This window comes from Panulirus ornatus, chromosome 11 (assembly GCF_036320965.1).
Source record: "Panulirus ornatus isolate Po-2019 chromosome 11, ASM3632096v1, whole genome shotgun sequence".
Classification (NCBI taxonomy): domain Eukaryota; kingdom Metazoa; phylum Arthropoda; class Malacostraca; order Decapoda; family Palinuridae; genus Panulirus; species Panulirus ornatus.
Genome location: NC_092234.1, coordinates 8,362,103 through 8,387,406, shown reverse-complemented (window position 1 = coordinate 8,387,406; position 25,304 = coordinate 8,362,103). Strand labels below are relative to the sequence as shown.

General features: G+C 40.7%; 1 protein-coding gene across 1 annotated transcript in view; it reads right to left on the bottom strand.

Moving 5' to 3' along the window:
- The window catches only part of Noc3 (Nucleolar complex protein 3), an 85,590-nt gene that overhangs the window by 5,691 nt on the left and 54,595 nt on the right, over positions 1-25,304 (bottom strand). Inside the window, exons 11-13 of the mRNA XM_071666574.1 lie at positions 18,060-18,268; positions 6,674-6,855; positions 4,808-4,939 (exon numbers count right to left, since the gene is read on the bottom strand). Coding sequence (XP_071522675.1) covers positions 4,808-4,939; positions 6,674-6,855; positions 18,060-18,268 — 523 coding nt within the window. The remainder of the gene's footprint in view (positions 1-4,807; positions 4,940-6,673; positions 6,856-18,059; positions 18,269-25,304) is intronic.

Genomic DNA, 25,304 nt, shown 5'->3' with positions numbered 1-25,304 from the left:
ATACCCAGAGTATTTCTTTTTACAAATGCATATTTCCAAGTTGAAGTTACAGACAACCACAAATAAAATTACTGTGCACAAAGGTAAATACAAATTACTGAACACTTATTTTAGGTTTTCCTTTTACATCCTAAATTATTCCCCCCATCTACTGTGGCAGTCCTAACGTCAATGTGAGTGGGATATTCCCAAAGATTCTCAACATATGTCTAAAAGCTTGTTATTATAATTAACTACATACTTTTCTGATAGACTTATCCATAATCATCCTAATGAAATACTGTCTACATATGGTATGTACCCTTTCACTTAAGCAGCACTAATGCCAGGTGTAAGAGAAATTTAGCCCGTACTGTAAGACAGATGTAGAGATGTGTGGTATTTCTGGAAGGTAGGCAACCATCAACCTGGGTATTAGAAGGGTTAGTGATGGCTACATAGTGATCCATCACATCAGTGGTTGTCAAGTTGCTTTCCTCTGACCCAGGTAGATGTCTCTTCTTTCTGCTTCACCCACACACAGACTGGTGGCATCAAGTCCACAAACATACAATTTACCTTTGTCACCCACAAAACGTAACACTTAACTCGCACAACTTATTTTTCGTAACCCTAGATTTTCCTATGGTGAGTGCTTTGCCTCTAACCTTGCTGTTTGGCAAAATGGTAGGAGCAACAAATATAACGAGTACATAACAACTGATATTAGACAGTAGTATTATGTAGAAGTACTAGATAAACACATTAGGTGGAGCATTTGGTAAAAGTAATGGGTTGAAACATTAGGTAAGAGCCTCTAAATAATACTGCACATGTAGCTGCCCTCTGCCAGTGTTCTGTTAAGGGTAAGGCACTAAAGGCTGTGAAGCGACACTAAGAATTCACCAGTTATGCAACCTCTTTGCTGTGGTCACCACCAAAGGGGAGGTCCCAAAGGGAATGGATATGTGAGATAAAGATTTTTTTCCATACAAACATAAATACTAATTTTCATCACTAATATCTTTTAAGAATGACCCAACTTCACAAATTACCACATAATGTGTAAGTTATAGGTTAAGTTAAAGAATAGGTTAGGTTATAGATTAAATTAAGTTAGGTTGGGTTAGGTTATAGTTTAGGTTAAGTTAAAGGTTAGGTTTGGTTATAGGTCTGGTTTTTACGTTAAGTTAGACTTACCACTATACGGAAAAATTTAGACTGTAGTATCTAGTAACATTGTGTGGGAAGCCACTACAGGCAAAAATGGCTGTAAGTTTTACTTTGAAGCAGAGCTAACCAATTCAAGTTTTTTTTTGTTTTAATTGTATGACCTACATTAAAATCAATAGCAGGGAAATGGATTCCTTCAACATGTGAAGTTCTACAAAATAGTGATCCTTCATCCAGACAATGACACATTGCCAAAGATGTCTTTTCAATCACTGTCCAACCTCATGCATGTTGAATCTAGTAACATCCTACTCCAAGAATTATTCATGTATATGCCCCAGCTGCAGTGAACAGAAAAAATATACAGGGGAATCTGCAGTGAATTACTGGCATAGCCATTCTGTTTTAAGGGGGAATGCCAAACTGATGCAATACAGCTTACCAACATAATGCTACGAAGAGTGGAGAGGGAAGCAATGGTGCCATTGTGTAGGAGTGTGAGGCTCAGTGTGGCCAAACGTTTGGTGAAAGCATATACTCGCAAGGGATTTGCCCGTCTACGATGCTCTACAAGCATCTGGTTCAGGGATTCCAGGACAGATGTGACATCATCATGATTTGCACCTGTAGAATAATTATTTACTTAATGAAGACTACACAGCATTCCAAGGGCACAAAACAATACTTGCATTATTGACTGATAATTCAATGACAGACAAAAATGTCCACTACATGAGTATCTAAAACAACTATGACTAAAATAAGACTTGATTTGCCATTTGCTTCCTAAAGACTCTAAAATCTAAAGGCTCTAACTTGGCTTAAATTTCCAGTTTACAGATTCTCAGATCAATTACATGTACAGTTTGCCACCTACATAAAACTGAATCTTGACTTTATTAATACTCATACATTTGGGTATGAAGCAAGACCATTATCATCGAACTGAAATACAAGAAAATATAAAAGAGGTTTGAAATGGTTGTAATTAACATCCCTAAAGCAAAACATTTGACTGTGTCTGATGGCCAAATAAGGTCTATGATGTCGGTACTGATTTTGGTTACTGTAGCTGGGTTGGTTACACAACAGAAGAGTTTCATTTCTCATACCCTCATTACCATCAAGTCATTAAATCATCTTTCTTTAATCCATAAATCAGTTGATGGAACTTTCAGATTCATAAACCTTGTCTATGATACTGGTATTATTTCAGAATTTTATCTTGATGACGAGATCCATCGCATTCCACTTTCTACCATAAAATCTGATTTCACCAAAGTTCAAAGGATTTTGTCAGGTAAGTTGTGACACCACATATTTGAGTACCCCAGCAGTTTGTAACAAGCAATTCTCATGTAAATGATTGTCTGATACCACTGTGGTTTCACAAAGTGCAAAAAGTTCTGGTGAACTGAAAATGTTATGACCTAATACGGAGATACAGTAACTGTGATATTTGGTTGGCAACTAAGGTACTGATAGAAGAGCATATTTATGTAAGATACAACCATTTATTATCCCTGGAGATAGGGAAAAAAGAATACTTCCCACGTATTCCCTGTGCATCATAGAAGGCGACTGGGGGGGGGGCTGGAAATCCTCCCCCTCTCGTCTTTTTTTATTTTCCAAAAGAAAGAACAGAAAAGGGGGACTAAGGAGGATATTCCCTAAAAGGCTTGGTCCTCTGTTCTTAATGCTACCTCACTAAGCAGGAAATGGCAAATGGTATGAAAAAAAAATCACCATTTATACCCTGATCACACTCATCAAAAGCATTTAAAAGAGTAATGCTAGAATTCATTCTTTTAAGCATGTGTTAAAGCTTAACGGTTTAGACTGCAAAATGGGAAATTGCTCACACTAACTGACAACCTATCTATAGTACCCAATCAGTCCTTCTTTCACAGCCTAATTTCGATGAATATATATATATATGCGTGTGCATTTGTACATTTTGATACGTATATGTATGTATATGTGCATTTATGTATGTATTTTTTTTTTTTTTTTTTTTTTTTATACTTTGTCGCTGTCTCCCGCGTTTGCGAGGTAGCGCGAGGAAACAGACGAAAGAAATGGCCCAACCCCCATACACACGTACATACACACGTCCACACACGCAAATATACATACCTACACAGCTTTCCATGGTTTACCCCAGACGCTTCACATGCCTTGATTCAATCCACTGACAGCACGTCAACCCCTGTATACCACATCGCTCCAATTCACTCTATTCCTTGCCCTCCTTTCACCCTCCTGCATGTTCAGGCCCCGATCACACAAAATCTTTTTCACTCCATCTTTCCACCTCCAATTTGGTCTCCCTCTTCTCCTCGTTCCCTCCACCTCCGACACATATATCCTCTTGGTCAATCTTTCCTCACTCATTCTCTCCATGTGCCCAAACCATTTCAAAACACCCTCTTCTACTCTCTCAACCACGCTCTTTTTATTTCCACACATCTCTCTTACCCTTACGTTACTTACTCGATCAAACCACCTCACACCACACATTGTCCTCAAACATCTCATTTCCAGCACATCCATCCTCCTGCGCACAACTCTATCCATAGCCCACGCCTCGCAACCATACAACATTGTTGGAACCACTATTCCTTCAAACAACCATTTTTGCTTTCCAAGATAACAGTTCTCGACTTCCACACATTTTTCAACAGCTCCCAGAACTTTCACCCCCTCTCCCACGCTATGATTCACTTCCGCTTCCATGGTTCCATACGGTGCTAAATCCACTCCCAGATATCTAAAACACTTCACTTCCTCCTGTTTTTCTCCATTCAAACTTACCTCCCAGTTTAATTGTCCCTCAACCCTACTGTACCTAATAACCTTGCTCTTATTCACATTTACTCTCAGCTTTCTTCTTTCACACACTTTACCAAACTCAGTCACCAGCTTCTGCAGTTTCTCACCCGAATCAGCCACCAGCGCTGTATCATCAGCAAACAACAATTGACTCACTTCCCAAGTTCTCTCATCCACAACAGACTGCATACTTGCCCCTCTTTCCAAAACTCTTGCATTCATCTCCCTAATAACCCCATCCATAAACAAATTAAACCATGGAAACATCATGTACCCCTGCCGCAAACCAACATTCAATGAGAACCAATCACTTTCCTACACGTACACATGCCTTATATCCTCAATAAAAACTTTTTACTGCTTCAAAAAACTTACCTCCCACACCATATATTCTTAATACCTTCCACAGAGCATCTCTATGAACTCTATCCTGTTAAGTGCGAGGCTTAAATCACTCAATATTTCCAATGACACAAAGACCTTTTATCCCATTAACTCATCATATTGTAATACATCTGATGTTGCTCTCATACTTCCACTCCCTTTATCTATCAATATTCAACTGAACCTTTCCTTCAAAACCTCTTACATTTATCCATGTCATTCTCATACTCTGCCATCATTTCAATGAAAGTTCCATGCAAAACTTTCATTAAAATTCCTATTTTTTACATTCAAAACTGCCAGTGCAGTGGAGACTCATACACCAACTTGCATAATACTCAATTACTTATATAATAAACCTTCAATCCCAAGCAAAATATTAGAAAAATGTCAAAAATGTTCTACCTATGCATCCTTTTCAGAACTTTGAAAAACTTACTTTCAGTATATGAAGCTCCCACATGGAGGTTGCATTAGCATTACAATGCTCTGGCTCTTCTATCTCAGCTGAAAATATGCCATTTGAACCTTCCATGTCTGTCTCCAGTAAGGTCTCAGTGCTTGGGTGGTTCTGAAACACAAAGACCAAAATACATTGTGTTCCCAAACACAAGACAGGAAGATGATCCCATTACTAGCAATCTCAAAACCAGGGTGTTCTACAAACCATCAATTTTTGCCAAACACAACATTAGCTTGGAAAAATTACTTATACCCAGAGTATTTCTTTTTACAAATGCATATTTCCAAGTTGAAGTTACAGACAACCACAAATAAAATTACTGTGCACAAAGGTAAATACAAATTACTGAACACTTATTTTAGGTTTTCCTTTTACATCCTAAATTATTCCCCCCATCTACTGTGGCAGTCCTAACGTCAATGTGAGTGGGATATTCCCAAAGATTCTCAACATATGTCTAAAAGCTTGTTATTATAATTAACTACATACTTTTCTGATAGACTTATCCATAATCATCCTAATGAAATACTGTCTACATATGGTATGTACCCTTTCACTTAAGCAGCACTAATGCCAGGTGTAAGAGAAATTTAGCCCGTACTGTAAGACAGATGTAGAGATGTGTGGTATTTCTGGAAGGTAGGCAACCATCAACCTGGGTATTAGAAGGGTTAGTGATGGCTACATAGTGATCCATCACATCAGTGGTTGTCAAGTTGCTTTCCTCTGACCCAGGTAGATGTCTCTTCTTTCTGCTTCACCCACACACAGACTGGTGGCATCAAGTCCACAAACATACAATTTACCTTTGTCACCCACAAAACGTAACACTTAACTCGCACAACTTATTTTTCGTAACCCTAGATTTTCCTATGGTGAGTGCTTTGCCTCTAACCTTGCTGTTTGGCAAAATGGTAGGAGCAACAAATATAACGAGTACATAACAACTGATATTAGACAGTAGTATTATGTAGAAGTACTAGATAAACACATTAGGTGGAGCATTTGGTAAAAGTAATGGGTTGAAACATTAGGTAAGAGCCTCTAAATAATACTGCACATGTAGCTGCCCTCTGCCAGTGTTCTGTTAAGGGTAAGGCACTAAAGGCTGTGAAGCGACACTAAGAATTCACCAGTTATGCAACCTCTTTGCTGTGGTCACCACCAAAGGGGAGGTCCCAAAGGGAATGGATATGTGAGATAAAGATTTTTTTCCATACAAACATAAATACTAATTTTCATCACTAATATCTTTTAAGAATGACCCAACTTCACAAATTACCACATAATGTGTAAGTTATAGGTTAAGTTAAAGAATAGGTTAGGTTATAGATTAAATTAAGTTAGGTTGGGTTAGGTTATAGTTTAGGTTAAGTTAAAGGTTAGGTTTGGTTATAGGTCTGGTTTTTACGTTAAGTTAGACTTACCACTATACGGAAAAATTTAGACTGTAGTATCTAGTAACATTGTGTGGGAAGCCACTACAGGCAAAAATGGCTGTAAGTTTTACTTTGAAGCAGAGCTAACCAATTCAAGTTTTTTTTTGTTTTAATTGTATGACCTACATTAAAATCAATAGCAGGGAAATGGATTCCTTCAACATGTGAAGTTCTACAAAATAGTGATCCTTCATCCAGACAATGACACATTGCCAAAGATGTCTTTTCAATCACTGTCCAACCTCATGCATGTTGAATCTAGTAACATCCTACTCCAAGAATTATTCATGTATATGCCCCAGCTGCAGTGAACAGAAAAAATATACAGGGGAATCTGCAGTGAATTACTGGCATAGCCATTCTGTTTTAAGGGGGAATGCCAAACTGATGCAATACAGCTTACCAACATAATGCTACGAAGAGTGGAGAGGGAAGCAATGGTGCCATTGTGTAGGAGTGTGAGGCTCAGTGTGGCCAAACGTTTGGTGAAAGCATATACTCGCAAGGGATTTGCCCGTCTACGATGCTCTACAAGCATCTGGTTCAGGGATTCCAGGACAGATGTGACATCATCATGATTTGCACCTGTAGAATAATTATTTACTTAATGAAGACTACACAGCATTCCAAGGGCACAAAACAATACTTGCATTATTGACTGATAATTCAATGACAGACAAAAATGTCCACTACATGAGTATCTAAAACAACTATGACTAAAATAAGACTTGATTTGCCATTTGCTTCCTAAAGACTCTAAAATCTAAAGGCTCTAACTTGGCTTAAATTTCCAGTTTACAGATTCTCAGATCAATTACATGTACAGTTTGCCACCTACATAAAACTGAATCTTGACTTTATTAATACTCATACATTTGGGTATGAAGCAAGACCATTATCATCGAACTGAAATACAAGAAAATATAAAAGAGGTTTGAAATGGTTGTAATTAACATCCCTAAAGCAAAACATTTGACTGTGTCTGATGGCCAAATAAGGTCTATGATGTCGGTACTGATTTTGGTTACTGTAGCTGGGTTGGTTACACAACAGAAGAGTTTCATTTCTCATACCCTCATTACCATCAAGTCATTAAATCATCTTTCTTTAATCCATAAATCAGTTGATGGAACTTTCAGATTCATAAACCTTGTCTATGATACTGGTATTATTTCAGAATTTTATCTTGATGACGAGATCCATCGCATTCCACTTTCTACCATAAAATCTGATTTCACCAAAGTTCAAAGGATTTTGTCAGGTAAGTTGTGACACCACATATTTGAGTACCCCAGCAGTTTGTAACAAGCAATTCTCATGTAAATGATTGTCTGATACCACTGTGGTTTCACAAAGTGCAAAAAGTTCTGGTGAACTGAAAATGTTATGACCTAATACGGAGATACAGTAACTGTGATATTTGGTTGGCAACTAAGGTACTGATAGAAGAGCATATTTATGTAAGATACAACCATTTATTATCCCTGGAGATAGGGAAAAAAGAATACTTCCCACGTATTCCCTGTGCATCATAGAAGGCGACTGGGGGGGGGGCTGGAAATCCTCCCCCTCTCGTCTTTTTTTATTTTCCAAAAGAAAGAACAGAAAAGGGGGACTAAGGAGGATATTCCCTAAAAGGCTTGGTCCTCTGTTCTTAATGCTACCTCACTAAGCAGGAAATGGCAAATGGTATGAAAAAAAAATCACCATTTATACCCTGATCACACTCATCAAAAGCATTTAAAAGAGTAATGCTAGAATTCATTCTTTTAAGCATGTGTTAAAGCTTAACGGTTTAGACTGCAAAATGGGAAATTGCTCACACTAACTGACAACCTATCTATAGTACCCAATCAGTCCTTCTTTCACAGCCTAATTTCGATGAATATATATATATATGCGTGTGCATTTGTACATTTTGATACGTATATGTATGTATATGTGCATTTATGTATGTATTTTTTTTTTTTTTTTTTTTTTTTATACTTTGTCGCTGTCTCCCGCGTTTGCGAGGTAGCGCGAGGAAACAGACGAAAGAAATGGCCCAACCCCCATACACACGTACATACACACGTCCACACACGCAAATATACATACCTACACAGCTTTCCATGGTTTACCCCAGACGCTTCACATGCCTTGATTCAATCCACTGACAGCACGTCAACCCCTGTATACCACATCGCTCCAATTCACTCTATTCCTTGCCCTCCTTTCACCCTCCTGCATGTTCAGGCCCCGATCACACAAAATCTTTTTCACTCCATCTTTCCACCTCCAATTTGGTCTCCCTCTTCTCCTCGTTCCCTCCACCTCCGACACATATATCCTCTTGGTCAATCTTTCCTCACTCATTCTCTCCATGTGCCCAAACCATTTCAAAACACCCTCTTCTAGCTCTCTCAACCACGCTCTTTTTATTTCCACACATCTCTCTTACCCTTACGTTACTTACTCGATCAAACCACCTCACACCACACATTGTCCTCAAACATCTCATTTCCAGCACATCCATCCTCCTGCGCACAACTCTATCCATAGCCCACGCCTCGCAACCATACAACATTGTTGGAACCACTATTCCTTCAAACATACCCATTTTTGCTTTCCGAGATAATGTTCTCGACTTCCACACATTTTTCAAGGCTCCCAAAATTTTCGCCCCCTCCCCCACCCTATGATCCACTTCCGCTTCCATGGTTCCATCCGCTGACAGATCCACTCCCAGATATCTAAAACACTTCACTTCCTCCAGTTTTTCTCCATTCAAACTCACCTCCCAATTGACTTGACCCTCAACCCTACTGTACCTAATAACCTTGCTCTTATTCACATTTACTCTTAACTTTCTTCTTCCACACACTTTACCAAACTCAGTCACCAGCTTCTGCAGTTTCTCACATGAATCAGCCACCAGCGCTGTATCATCAGCGAACAACAACTGACTCACTTCCCAAGCTCTCTCATCCCCAACAGACTTCATACTTGCCCCTCTTTCCAGGACTCTTGCATTTACCTCCCTAACAACCCCATCCATAAACAAATTAAACAACCATGGAGACATCACACACCCCTGCCGCAAACCTACATTCACTGAGAACCAATCACTTTCCTCTCTTCCTACACGTACACATGCCTTACATCCTCGATAAAAACTTTTCACTGCTTCTAACAACTTGCCTCCCACACCATATATTCTTAATACCTTCCACAGAGCATCTCTATCAACTCTATCATATGCCTTCTCCAGATCCATAAATGCTACATACAAATCCATTTGCTTTTCTAAGTATTTCTCACATACATTCTTCAAAGCAAACACCTGATCCACACATCCTCTATATATATATATATATATATATATATATATATATATATATATATATATGGGTGCCTAAATGTGTGTGGATGTAACCAAGATGTGAAAAAAGGAGAGATAGGTAGTATGTTTGAAGAAAGGAACCTGGATGTTTTGGCTCTGAGTGAAACGAAGCTCAAGGGTAAAGGGGAAGAGTGGTTTGGGAATGTCTTGGGAGTAAAGTCAGGGGTTAGTGAGAGGACAAGAGCAAGGGAAGGAGTAGCAGTACTCCTGAAACAGGAGTTGTGGGAGTATGTGATAGAATGTAAGAAAGTAAATTCTCGATTGATATGGGTAAAACTGAAAGTTGATGGAGAGAGATGGGTGATTATTGGTGCATATGCACCTGGGCATGAGAAGAAAGATCATGAGAGGCAAGTGTTTTGGGAGCAGCTGAATGAGTGTGTTAGTGGTTTTGATGCACGAGACCGGGTTATAGTGATGGGTGATTTGAATGCAAAGGTGAGTAATGTGGCAGTTGAGGGAATAATTGGTATACGTGGGGTGTTCAGTGTTGTAAAAGGAAATGGTGAAGAGCTTGTAGATTTATGTGCTGAAAAAGGACTGATGATTGGGAATACCTGGTTTAAAAAGCGAGATATACATAAGTATACTTATGTAAGTAGGAGAGATGGCCAGAGAGCGTTATTGGATTACGTGTTAATTGAAAGGCGCGCGAAAGAGAGACTTTTGGATGTTAATGTGCTGAGAGGTGCAACTGGAGGGATGTCTGATCATTATCTTGTGGAGGCTAAGGTGAAGATTTGTATGGGTTTTCAGAAAAGAAGAGTGAATGTTGGGGTGAAGAGGGTGGTGAGAGTAAGTGAGCTTGGGAAGGAGACTTGTGTGAGGAAGTACCAGGAGAGACTGAGTACAGAATGGAAAAAGGTGAGAACAATGGAAGTAAGGGGAGTGGGGGAGGAATGGGATGTATTTAGGGAATCAGTGATGGATTGCACAAAAGATGCTTGTGGCATGAGAAGAGTGGGAGGTGGGTTGATTAGAAAGGGTAGTGAGTGGTGGGATGAAGAAGTAAGAGTATTAGTGAAAGAGGAGAAGAGAGGCATTTGGACGATTTTTGCAGGGAAAAAATGAAATTGAGTGGGAGATGTATAAAAGAAAGAGACAGGAGGTTAAGAGAAAGGTGCAAGAGGTGAAAAAAAGGGCAAATGAGAGTTGGGGTGAGAGAGTATCATTAAATTTTAGGGAGAATAAAAAGATGTTCTGGAAGGAGGTAAATAAAGTGTGTAAGACAAGGGAGCAAATGGGAACTTCAGTGAGGGGCGCAAATGGGGAGGTGATAACAAGTAGTGGTGATGTGAGAAGGAGATGGAGTGAGTATTTTGAAGGTTTGTTGAATGTGTTTGATGATAGAGTGGCAGATATAGGGTGTTTTGGTTGAGGTGGTGTGCAAAGTGAGAGGGTTAGGGAAAATGATTTGGTAAACAGAGAAGAGGTAGTAAAAGCTTTGCAGAAGATGAAAGCCGGCAAGGCAGCAGGTTTGGATGGTATTGCAGTGGAATTTATTAAAAAAGGGGGTGACTGTATTGTTGACTGGTTGGTAAGGTTATTTAATGTATGTATGACTCATGGTGAGGTGCCTGAGGATTGGCGGAATGCGTGCATAGTGCCATTGTACAAAGGCAAAGGGGAGAAGAGTGAGTGCTCAAATTACAGAGGTATAAGTTTGTTGAGTATTCCTGGTAAATTATATGGGAGGATATTGATTGAGAGGGTGAAGGCATGTACAGAGCATCAGATTGGGGAAGAGCAGTGTGGTTTCAGAAGTGGTAGAGGATGTGTGGATCAGGTGTTTGCTTTGAAGAATGTATGTGAGAAATACTTAGAAAAGCAAATGGATTTGTATGTAGCATTTATGGATCTGGAGAAGGCATATGATAGAGTTGATAGAGATGCTCTGTGGAAGGTATTAAGAATATATGGTGTGGGAGGCAAGTTGTTAGAAGCAGTGAAAAGTTTTTATCAAGGATGTAAGGCATGTGTACGTGTAGGAAGAGAGGAAAGTGATTGGTTCTCAGTGAATGTAGGTTTGCGGCAGGGGTGTGTGATGTCTCCATGGTTGTTTAATTTGTTTATGGATGGGGTTGTTAGGGAGGTGAATGCAAGAGTTTTGGAAAGAGGGGCAAGTATGAAGTCTGTTGGGGATGAGAGAGCTTGGGAAGTGAGTCAGTTGTTGTTCGCTGATGATACAGCGCTGGTGGCTGATTCATGTGAGAAACTGCAGAAGCTGGTGACTGAGTTTGGTAAAATGTGTGAAAGAAGAAAGTTAAGAGTAAATGTGAATAAGAGCAAGGTTATTAGGTACAGTAGGGTTGAGGGTCAAGTCAATTGGGAGGTGAGTTTCAATGGAGAAAAACTGGAGGAAGTGAAGTGTTTTAGATATCTGGCAGCGGATGGAACCATGGAAGCGGAAGTGGATCATAGGGTGGGGGAGGGGGCGAAAATTCTGGGAGCCTTGAAGAATGTGTGGAAGTCGAGAACATTATCTTGGAAAGCAAAAATGGGTACGTTTGAAGGAATAGTGGTTCCAACAATTTTGTATGGTTGCGAGGCGTGGGCTATGGATAGAGTTGTGCGCAGGAGGATGGATGTGCTGGAAATGAGATGTTTGAGGACAATGTGTGGTGTGAGGTGGTTTGATCGAGTAAGTAACGTAAGGGTAAGAGAGATGTGTGGAAATAAAAAGAGCGTGGTTGAGAGAGCAGAAGAGGGTGTTTTGAAATGGTTTGGGCACATGGAGAGAATGAGTGAGGAAAGATTGACCAAGAGAATATATGTGTCGGAGGTGGAGGGAACGAGAAGAGGGAGACCAAATTGGAGGTGGAAAGATGGAGTGAAAAACATTTTGTGTGATCGGGGCCTGAACATGCAGGAGGGTGAAAGGAGGGCAAGGAATAGAGTGAATTGGAGCGATGTGGTATACCGGGGTTGACGTGCTGTCAGTGGATTGAATCAAGGCATGTGAAGCGTCTGGGGTAAACCATGGAAAGCTGTGTAGGTATGTATATTTGCGTGTGTGGACGTATGTATATACATGTGTATGGGGGTGGGTTGGGCCATTTCTTTCATCTGTTTCCTTGCGCTACCTCGCAAACGCAGGAGACAGCGACAAAGCAAAAAAAAAAAAAATATATATATATATATATATATATATATATATGAATAAAGGCAGACTATGAATTATGTACATGTGTATATATGTATGTCTGTGTATAAATATGTATACGTTGAGATGTATAGGTATGTATATGTGCGAGTGAGGACGTGTAGGTATATACATGTGTATGTGGGTGGGTTGGGCCATTTCTTTTGTCTGTTTCCTTGCGCTACCTCGCTAACGCGGGAGACAGCGACAAAGCAAAATAAAATAAATAATATATACTTTTTTTTTTTTAACAAGTAGTGGTGATGTGAGAAGGAGATGGAGTGAGTATTTTGAGGGTTTGTTGAATGTGTTTGATGATAGAGTGGCAGATATAGGGTGTTTTGGTCGAGGTGGTGTGCAAAGTGAGAGGGTTAGGGAAAATGATTTGGTAAACAGAGAAGAGTAGTAAAAGCTTTGCGGATGATGAAAGCCGGCAAGGCAGCAGGTTTGGATGGTATTGCAGTGGAATTTATTAAAAAAGGGGGTGACTGTATTATTGACTGGTTGGTAAGGTTATTTAATGTATGTATGACTCATGGTGAGGTGCCTGAGGATTGGCGGAATGCGTGCATAGTGCCACTGTACAAAGGCAAAGGGGATAAGAGTGAGTGCTCAAATTATAGAGGTATAAGTTTGTTGAGTATTCCTGGTAAATTATATGGGAGGGTATTGATTGAGAGGGTGAAGGCATGTACAGAGCATCAGATTGGGGAAGAGCAGTGTGGTTTCAGAAGTGGTAGAGGATGTGTGGATCAGGTGTTTGCTTTGAAGAATGTATGTGAGAAATACTTAGAAAAGCAAATGGATTTGTATGTAGCATTTATGGATCTGGAGAAGGCATATGATAGAGTTGATAGAGATGCTCTGTGGAAGGTATTAAGAATATATGGTGTGGGAAGCAAGTTGTTAGAAGCAGTGAAAAGTTTTTATCGAGGATGTAAGGCATGTGTACGTGTAGGAAGAGAGGAAAGTGATTGGTTCTCAGTGAATGTAGGTTTGCAGCAGGGATGTGTGATGTCTCCATGGTTGTTTAATTTGTTTATGGATGGGGTTGTTAGGGAGGTGAATGCAAGAGTTTTGGAAAGAGGGGCAAGTATGAAGTCTGTTGGGGATGAGAGAGCTTGGGAAGTGAGTCAGTTGTTGTTCGCTGATGATACAGCGCTGGTGGCTGATTCATGTGAGAAACTGCAGAAGCTGGTGACTGAGTTTGGTAAAGTGTGTGAAAGAAGAAAGTTAAGAGTAAATGTGAATAAGAGCAAGGTTATTAGGTACAGTAGGGTTGAGGGTCAAGTCAATTGGGAGGTAAGTTTGAATGGAGCAAAACTGGAGGAAGTAAAGTGTTTTAGATATCTGGGAGTGGATCTGGCAGCGGATGGAACCATGGAAGCGGAAGTGGATCATAGGGTGGGGGAGGGGGCGAAAATCCTGGGAGCCTTGAAGGAATAGTGGTTCCAACAATGTTGTATGGTTGTGAGGCGTGGGCTATGGATAGAGTTGTGCGAAGGAGGCTGGATGTGCTGGAAATGAGATGTTTGAGGACAATGTGTGGTGTGAGGTGGTTTGATCGAGTAAGTAACGTAAGGGTAAGAGAGATGTGTGGAAATAAAAAGAGCGTGGTTGAGAGAGCAGAAGAGGGTGTTTTGAAATGGTTTGGGCACATGGAGAGAATGAGTGAGGAAAGATTGAGCAAGAGGATATATGTGTCGGAGATGGAGGGAACGAGGAGAAGTGGGAGACCAAATTGGAGGTGGAAAGATGGAGTGAAAAAGATTTTGTGTGATCGGGGCCTGAACATGCAGGAGGGTGAAAGGAGGGCAAGGAATAGGGTGAATTGGATCGATGTGGTATACCGGGGTTGAATTGCTGTCAGTGGATTGAATCAGGGCATGTGAAGCGTCTGGGGTAAACCATGGAAAGCTGTGTAGGTATGTATATTTGCGTGTGTGGACGTATGTATATACATGTGTATGGGGGTGGGTTGGGCCATTTCTGTCGTCTGTTTCCTTGCGCTACCTCGCAAACGCGGGAGACAGCGACAAAAAAAAAAAAAAAAAAAAAAAAAAAAAAAAAAAATATATATATATATATATATATATATATATATATATATATATTTCTGAGAGTGCATTAATTTTTGTGGAGCCACATGTACTCCCATGGAAAAGATTCATGTCACCTGCTTGTGGTATAAGAAAGAGGGAATAATTGGTGTACATGGGGTGTTCAGTGTTGTAAATGGAAATGGTGAAGAGTTTGTAGATTTATGTGCTGAAAAAGGACCGGTGATTGGGAATACCTGGTTTAAAAAGAGAGATATACATAAGTATACGTATGTAAGTAGGAGAGATGGCCAGAGAGCGTTATTGGATTACGTGTTAATTGATAGGTGCGTGAGAGAGACTTTTAGGTGTTAATGTGCTGAGAGGTGCAACTGGAGGGATGTCTGATCATTATTTTGTGTATTTTGTTGAGGCGAAAGTGAAGATTTGTAGAGGTTTCCAGAAAAGAAGAGAGAATGTTGGGGTGAAGAGAGTGGTGAGAGTAAGTGAGCTTGGGAAGGAGACTTGTGTGAGGAAGTACCAGGAGAGAATGAGTACCGAATGGAAAAAGGTGAGAGCAAAATAGGTAAGGGGAGTGGGGGAGGAATGGGATGTATTTAGGGAAGCAGTGATGGCTTGCGCAAAAGATGCTTGTGGCATGAGAAGCGTGGGAGGTGGGCAGATTAGAAAGGGTAGTGAGTGGTGGGATGTATATGTTATATGTATATGTATATGTTATCCCTGGGGATAGGGGATAAAGAATACTTCCCATGTATTCCCTGCATATGGTAGAAGGCGACTAAAAGAGGAGGGAGCGGAGGGCTGGAATTCCTCCCCCTCATTATTTTTTTTAGTTTTCCAAAAGAAGAAACAGAGAAGGGGGCCAGGCGAGGATATTCCCTCAAAGGCCCAGTCCTCTGTTCTTAATGCTACCTCGCTAATGCGGGAAATGGCGAATAGTTTGAAAGAAAGAAAAATATGTTGAAATGTATAGGTACGTATATATGTGTGTGTAGACGCGTATGTATATACATGTGTATGTAGGTGGGTTAGGCCATTCTTTCTTCTGTTTCCTTGCGCTACCTTGCTAACGCAGGAGACAGTGACAAAGTATAATAAATATAAAAATAAAATATATTTATAAATTATTCATAAATATAGTCATTTCATGTGTGGCGGGTAAGCGGCAGGAATGGATGTATGAATATATGCATGTATGAATATATGTGTGGTGTGAGGTGGTTTGATCGAGTAAGTAATGTAAGGGTAAGAGAGATGTGTGGAAATAAAAAAGAGCGTGGTTGAGAGAGCAGAAGAGAGTGTTTTGAAATGGTTTGGGCACATGGAGAGAATGAGTGAGGAAATATTGATTAAGAGGATATATGTGTCGGAGGTGGAGGGAACGAGGAGAAGTGGGAGACCAAATTGGAGGTGGAAAGATGGAGTGAAAAAGATTTTGAGTGATCGGGGCCTGAACATGCAGGAGGGTGAAAGGCGGGCAAGGAATAGAGTGAATTGGATCGATGTGGTATACCGGGGTTGACGTGCTGTCAGTGGATTGAATCAGGGCATGTGAAGCGTCTGGGGTAAACCATGGAAAGTTGTGTGGGGCCTGGATGTGGAAAGGGAGCTGTGGTTTCGGGCATTATTGCGTGACACCTGGAGACTGAGTGTGAACGAATGGGGCCTTTGTTGTCTTTTCCTAGTGCTACCTCGCACACATGAGGGGGGAGGGGGATGGTATTCCATGTGTGGCGAGGTGGCGATGGGAATGAATAGGGGCAGGCAGTGTGAATTGTGTGCATAGGTATATATGTATGTGTCTGTGTGTGTATATATATGTGTACATTGAGATGTATAGGTATGTATATTTGTGTGTGTGTGTACATTGTGTATAGGGGTGGGTTGTGCCATTTCTTTCGTCTGTTTCCTTGCGCTACCTCGCAAACGCAGGAGACAGCGACAAAGCAAAATAAATAAATAAATATGAATATATGCATGTGTATATATGTATATGTCTGTGTATGTATATGTCAAAATGTATTGGTATGTATATGTGCGTGTGTGGGCGTTTATGTATATAAATGTGTATGTGGGTGGGTTGGGTCATTCTTTCGTGTATTTCCTTGAGCTACCTCACTAACGCGGGAGACAGCGACAAAGTATAATAAAAAAATAAATAATTATTTCCTACGTCAGCTCACCTAGAACAGAACCAGTCTTTTACACCGCAATGCACACTTGTTATATTCATTCACCAATTGTTTTGTTTCAACTCTTCACCATCTCATTCATTACCTTACTCCTACCCCCTGCTCTTCTTTTTTTCTGATTTATCATGTGCATCTAATTTCTTCCTTTATTATGTCCATCTCCCCTTACAGATATTTCACACACTCCTACCCTTCAGTTCCATTTAGCAAATAGCCATATGCCTTACACCAACATCCCTCCATTTTAATATTTTCATAATTCCTGCATTAGCAAGGAAGTGCCTGGAACAGTAAAAAAAAAAAATGAGGCTACATTCAATCACATCTATTCTCTAGCTGTCATGTGCAATGAATCAAAACCACAGCCTCCTGTCCACAATCAGGCCCCAATAGCTTCCCCTAGCTGTTTCACATGCCATTTCAATTCACTGACAGCATGTCATCCTATATACCAAATCATTCCCTTTCACTCTATCCCAAGCATGCTTTTCACCCTACTGCATGTTCAGACCCCATACTGCTCAAAAAAATGTTCACTACAAACTTCCATTTGTTTCTTTTCTTAAATTACTCTCTCCACTTCTCCAGAACTTCATCCTAACTTGTAAATGTACATTCTGATACTTTTTACCTCTCCAAAATAGCCTGTTATTTCCTCTTTCAGTTTTCATTTCTTCTTTTCTCAAAATGATTAATATTTTCCTTTCATACACAAGCAAAAATTTCTTAATCTTTATTCAAGGCTTTAAACAATTCTAAGATCCGGGAAAGCTAAGAGGTAGCTTTAAAATCTACAGGATATTTCTGAGAGTTCATTAATTTTTGTGGAGCCACATGTACTCCCATGGAAAAGATTCATGTCACCTGCTTGTGGTACAAGAAAGTTTGATGTTAAAGGTTCATTACATATATACCTATACTTTTCCAGTTCTAAATTTAATTTAATTCAATTTAAAATTTACAATTCTAATATCTAAACATTTACATAATGAAATGCAGCAAAGTTTACTTACCTGCACTCATCCTGAACATGTTGGCGTACAAGTATTTGTAAAATCTGTATGGGTCAAGAGTAAGCACTTCACCTTGGCCTGACAGAATGGTAAATACAACCTGGATGCAATGAAGAGACTCCTGAAACTTGAGTGAACCTTCATCCATAAGAGCTCCTAGAACGTTGAGCAAGTCCACAAAGAATTCTATGTTAATTAAGTGTGCAAATCTGTTGAAGAAAAGAGCCATCATTTAGAACATAGCAGGAAAAATTAAAGTAATTAGAAACAGTACCTACAAACGAGTACCTACAATGAGATTTTGCTACTAACCACATTTCTTACCAGATGAATTATTCTAATTTTATTTACTGCCCTGAACATTAAATAATTTTCAATCTTGGGGTCATCTGGAACTTTTTGCCATTCATTAATTTTTTCTAAATGTCTCTGCATTCATCCCGTGTAAATTCATATCACTTGGCAGTACACCAAATCACCGTTCCATCTTTCTTGATGGGCTCTCATATATTTTTGTTTAGCATCCTCTTTTGGATGTTAATGTGCTGAGAGGGGCAGCTGGAGGGATATCTGATCATTATCTTGTGGAGGTGAAGGTGAAGATTTGTAGAGGTTCCCAGAAAAGAAGAGAGAATGTTGGGGAGAGGAGAGTGGTGAAAGTAAGTGAGCTTGGAAAGGAGACTCATGTGAGGAAGTACCAGGGGAGATTGAGTGTAGAATGGCAAAAGGTGAGAGCAAATGGCATGTGGAGAGTGGGTGAGGAATGGGATGTATTTAGGGAAGCAGTGACGACTTGCGCAAAAGATGCATGTGGCACAAGAAAGGTGGGAGGTGGGCAGATTAGAAAGGGTAGTCAGTGGTGGGATGAGGTATTTGGATGATACTTGCAGGGAAGTAGTGCAAATGACTGGGAGATGCATAAAAGAAAGTGGCAGGAGGTCAAGAGAAATGGGCAAGAGGTCAAAAAGAGGGCAAATGAGAGTTGGAGTGAGAGAGTATCATTAAATTTTAGGGAGAATAAAAAGAGTGGCTGAGAGAGCAGAAGAGAAATGGTTTGGACATATGGAAAGAATGAGTGAGGAGAGATTGTCGAAGATATATGTGTCAGAAGTGAAGGGAACGAGGAGGAGCTGGAGACCAAATTGGAGGTGGAAGGATGGAGTGAAAAAGATTTTGAGTGAATGAGGCCTGAACATACAGGAGGGTGAAAGGTGTGCAAGGAATAGAGTAAATTGGAACGATGTGGTATATGGGGGTCGACATGCTGTCAATGGACTGAATCAGGGCATGTGAAGCATCTGGAGTAAACCATGGAAAGGTCTGTGGGGCCTGGATGTGGACAGGGAGTTGTGATTTTGGTGCATAACACATGACAGCTAGAGACTGAATGTGGACAAATGTGGCTTTTGATCTGTTTTCCTGGCACTACCTTGCTGAAGCAGGGGTAGCGACACTATTTCCTGTGTGGAGAGGTAGTGACAGGAATGGATGAAAGCAATCAAGTATGTACATGTGTATGTTTTGGACAATCACATGTTTACCAAATGGCATCCTAGCTTCGTTTCTTCGATGTATATCAACTGACTGTTATATTTCTCTCTTGTGTCTCCCATGATGATGTGATTATTACACGAAAGAGCACTTGGGAACTTTTCGTGTTTCATTTTCCCTGTGGACTCATAGGAACATGTATATGTGTGTGTGTGTGTGTGTGTGTGTGTTGATATGTATATGCATGTATATAAGTGTGCATGGGCATTTATGTATATACATGTGTTCAAATTAGAGGCAAAAGTTTGTTGAGTATTCCTGGGAAATTATATGGAAGGGTATTGATTGAGAGGGTAAAAGCATTTACAGAGCATCAGATTGGGGAAGAACAGTGTGGTTTCAGAAGTGGTAGAGGATGTGTGGATCAGGTGTTTGCTCTGAAGAATGTATGTGAGAAATACTTAGAAAAAGAGATGGATCTGCATGTAGCATTGATGGGTCTGGAGATGGCATATGATAGGTTTGATAGAGATGCTTTGTGGAAGGTTTTAAGAATATATGGTGTGGGAAATAAGTTGCTAAAAGCAGTGAAAAGTTTTTACCAAGAATGTAAGGCATGTGTAGGAGTAGGAAAAGAGGAAAGTGATTGGTTCCCAGTGAATGTCGATCTGCGGCAAGGGTGTGTGATGTCTCCATGGTTGTATAATTTGTTTATGGATGGGGAGGTTAGGGAGGTGAATGCAAGAGTTTTGGAAAGAGGGGAAAGTATGAAATCTGTTGTGTTTTAGATATCTGGGAGTGAGTCACAGGATGAGGGAGGGGGCGAAGGTTCTGGGATTCTGGGAGCAATGAAGAATGTGTGGAAGGCGAGAACATTACCTTGGTAAGCAAAAATGGGTATGTTTGAACGAATAGTGGTTCCAAGAATGTTATATGGCTGCGAGGTATGGGTTATAGAAAGGGTTGTGGGGAAAAGGGTGGATGAGTTGGAAATGAAATGTCTGAGGACAATATGTGGTGTGAGATGGTTTGATCAAGTAAGTAATGAGAGGGTGAGAGAAATGAGTAGCAATAAAAAGAGTGTGGTTGAGAGAGCAGAAGAGGGTGTGTTGAAATGGTTTGGACAAATGGAGAGAATGAGCGAGGAAAAGATTGACAAAGAGAATATATGCATCAGAGGTAGAGGGAAGAAGAAGCGGGAAACCAAATTGGACGTGGAAGTATGAAATGAATAAGATTTTGAGCGATCGGGGCCTAAACATACAGGAGGGTGAAAGGTGTGCAAGGAATGGAGTGAATTGAAACGATGTGGTATACAGGGGTTGACATGCTGTCAATGGACTGAACCAGGGCATGTGAAGCATCTGGGGTAAACCATGGAAAGGTCTGTCGGGCTTGGATGTGGAAAAGGAGTTGTGGTTTCAGTGCGCTAAACATGACAGCTAGATACTGAGTGCGAACGAATGTGGCCTTTTTTTTTGTTTTTCCTGGTGCTACCTCCCTGTTTCCTGTGTGACAGGGTAGCGATGGGAGTGGATGAAGGCAGCAAGTATGAATATGTACATGTGTATATATGTATGTTTGTGCATATATATATATTCATTTATATTTATTTTGCTTTGTCGGTCTCCCGCGTTTGCGAAGTAGCGCAAGGAAACAGACGAAAGAAATGGCACAACCCACCCCCCATGCACAATGTATACACACACACATCCACACACGCAAATATACATACCTATACATCTCAATGTACACATATATATATACATACACAGACACATACATATATACCCATGCACACAATTCACACTGTCTGCCCCCATTCACTCCCATCGCCACCTCGCCACACATGGAATACCTTCCCCCTCCCCCCTCATGTGTGCGAGGTAGCACTAGGAAAAGACAACAAAGGCCCCATTCGTTCACACTCAGTCTCTAAGCTGCCACGCAATAATGCCCGAAACCACAGCTCCCTTTCCACAACCAGGCCCCACACAACTTTCCATGGTTTACCCCAGACGCTTCACATGCCCTGATTCAATCCACTGACAGCACGTCAACCCCGGTATACCACATTGATCCAATTCACTCTATTCCTTGCCCTCCTTTCACCCTCCTGCATGTTCAGGCCCCGATCACACAAAATCTTTTTCACTCCATCTTTCCACCTCCAATTTGGTCTCCCACTTCTCCTCGTTCCCTCCACCTCCGACACATATATCCTCTTGGTCAATCTTTCCTCACTCATTCTCTCCATGTACCCAAACCATTTCAAATCACCCTCTTCTGCTCTCTCAACCACGCTTTTTATTTCCACACATCTCTCTTACCCTTATATTACTTACTCGATCAAACCACCTCACACCACACACTGTCCTCAAACATCTCATTTCCAGCACATCCATCCTCATGCGCACAACTCTATCCATAGCCCACGCCTCGCAACCAAACAACATTGTTGGAACCACTATTCCTTCAAACATACCCATTTTTGCTTTCCGAGATAATGTTCTCGACTTCCACACATTCTTCAAGGCTCCCAGGATTTTCGCCCCCTCCCCCACCCTATGATCCACTTCCGCTTCCATGGTTCCATCTGCTGCCAGATCCACTCCCAGATATCTAAAACACTTTACTTCCTCCAGTTTTGCTCCATTCAAACTTACCTCCCAATTGACTTGACCCTCAACCCTACTGTACCTAATTACCTTGCTCTTATTCACATTTACTCTTAACTTTCTTCTTTCACACACTTTACCAAACTCAGTCACCAGCTTCTGCAGTTTCTCACATGAATCAGCCACCAGCGCTGTATCATCAGCGAACAACAACTGACTCACTTCCCAAGCTCTCTCATCCCCAACAGACTTCATACTTGCCCCTCTTTCCAAAACTCTTGCATTCACCTCCATAACAACCCCATCCATAAACAAATTAAACAACCATGGAGACATCACACACCCCTGCTGCAAACCTACATTCACTGAGAACCAATCACTTTCCTCTCTTCCTACACGTACACATGCCTTACATCCTCGATAAAAACTTTTCACTGCTTCTAACAACTTGCCTCCCACACCATATATTCTTAATACCTTCCACAGAGCATCTCTATCAACTCTATCATATGCCTTCTCCAGATCCATAAATGCTACATACAAATCCATTTGCTTTTCTAAGTATTTCTCACATACATTCTTCAAAGCAAACACCTGATCCACACATCCTTTACCACTTCTGAAACCACACTGCTCTTCCCCAATCTGATGCTCTGTACATGCCTTCACCCTCTCAATCAATACCCTACCATATAATTTACCAGGAATACTCAACAAACATACCTCTGTAATTTGAGCACTCACTCTTATCCCCTTTGCCTTTGTACAATGGCACTATGCACGCATTCCGCCAATCCTCAGGCACCTCACCATGAGTCATACATACATTAAATAACCTTACCAACCAGTCAATAATACAGTCACCCCCTTTTTTAATAAATTCCACTGCAATACCATCCAAACCTGCTGCCTTGCCTTGAGTGGTGGGATGAAGAAGTAAGATTATTAGTGAAAGAGAAGAGAGAGGCATTTGGACGATTTTTGCAGGGAAAAAATGCAATTGAGTGGGAGATGTATAAAAGAAAGAGACAGGAGGTCAAGAGAAAGGTGCAAGAGGTGAAAAAGAGGGCAAATGAGAGTTGGGGTGAGAGAGTATCATTTAATTTTAGGGAGAATAAAAAGATGTTGTGGAAGGAGGTAAATAAAGTGCGTAAGACAAGGGAGCAAATGGGAACTTCAGTGAAGGGCACAAATGGGGAGGTGATACCAAGTAGTGGTGATGTGAGAAGGAGATGGAGTGAGTATTTTGAAGGTTTGTTGAATGTGTTTGATGATAGAGTGGCAGATATAGGGTGTTTTGGTCGAGGTGGTGGGCAAAGTGAGAGGGTTAGGGAAAATGATTTGGTAAACGAGAAGAGGTAGTAAAAGCTTTGCTGTTTCCTTGCGCTACCTCGCAAATGCGGGAGACAGCGACAGAGCCCAAAAAAAAAAAAAAAAAAAAAAAAAAAAAAAAATATATATATATATATATATATATATATATATATATATATATATATATGTGTGCTGAAAAAGGACTGATGATTGGGAATACCTGTTTAAAAAAAAAGCGAGATATACATAAGTATACTTATGTAAGTAGGAGAGATGGCCAGAGAGCAAATTTTTGGATTACGTGTTAATTGACAGGCGTGCGAAAGAGAGACTTTTGGATTTTCAATGTGCTGAGAGGTGCAACTGGAGGATGTCTGATCATTATCTTGTGGAGGCTAAGGTGAAGATTAGTATGGGTTTTCAGAAAAGAAGAGTTAATGTTGGGGTGAAGAAGGTGGTGAGAGTAAGTGAGCTTGGGAAGGAGACCTGTGTGAAGAAGTATCAGGAGAGACTGTGTACAGAATGGAAAAAGGTGAGAACAATGGAAGTAAGGGGAGTGGGGGAGGAATGGGATGTAATTAGAGGCAAAAGTTTGTTGAGTATTCCTGGGAAATTATATGGAAGGGTATTGATTGAGAGGGTAAAAGCATTTACAGAGCATCAGATTGGGGAAGAACAGTGTGGTTTCAGAAGTGGTAGAGGATGTGTGGATCAGGTGTTTGCTCTGAAGAATGTATGTGAGAAATACTTAGAAAAAGAGATGGATCTGCATGTAGCATTGATGGGTCTGGAGATGGCATATGATAGGTTTGATAGAGATGCTTTGTGGAAGGTTTTAAGAATATATGGTGTGGGAAATAAGTTGCTAAAAGCAGTGAAAAGTTTTTACCAAGAATGTAAGGCATGTGTAGGAGTAGGAAAAGAGGAAAGTGATTGGTTCCCAGTGAATGTCGATCTGCGGCAAGGGTGTGTGATGTCTCCATGGTTGTATAATTTGTTTATGGATGGGGAGGTTAGGGAGGTGAATGCAAGAGTTTTGGAAAGAGGGGAAAGTATGAAATCTGTTGTGTTTTAGATATCTGGGAGTGAGTCACAGGATGAGGGAGGGGGCGAAGGTTCTGGGATTCTGGGAGCAATGAAGAATGTGTGGAAGGCGAGAACATTACCTTGGTAAGCAAAAATGGGTATGTTTGAACGAATAGTGGTTCCAAGAATGTTATATGGCTGCGAGGTATGGGTTATAGAAAGGGTTGTGGGGAAAAGGGTGGATGAGTTGGAAATGAAATGTCTGAGGACAATATGTGGTGTGAGATGGTTTGATCAAGTAAGTAATGAGAGGGTGAGAGAAATGAGTAGCAATAAAAAGAGTGTGGTTGAGAGAGCAGAAGAGGGTGTGTTGAAATGGTTTGGACAAATGGAGAGAATGAGCGAGGAAAAGATTGACAAAGAGAATATATGCATCAGAGGTAGAGGGAAGAAGAAGCGGGAAACCAAATTGGACGTGGAAGTATGAAATGAATAAGATTTTGAGCGATCGGGGCCTAAACATACAGGAGGGTGAAAGGTGTGCAAGGAATGGAGTGAATTGAAACGATGTGGTATACAGGGGTTGACATGCTGTCAATGGACTGAACCAGGGCATGTGAAGCATCTGGGGTAAACCATGGAAAGGTCTGTCGGGCTTGGATGTGGAAAAGGAGTTGTGGTTTCAGTGCGCTAAACATGACAGCTAGATACTGAGTGCGAACGAATGTGGCCTTTTTTTTTGTTTTTCCTGGTGCTACCTCCCTGTTTCCTGTGTGACAGGGTAGCGATGGGAGTG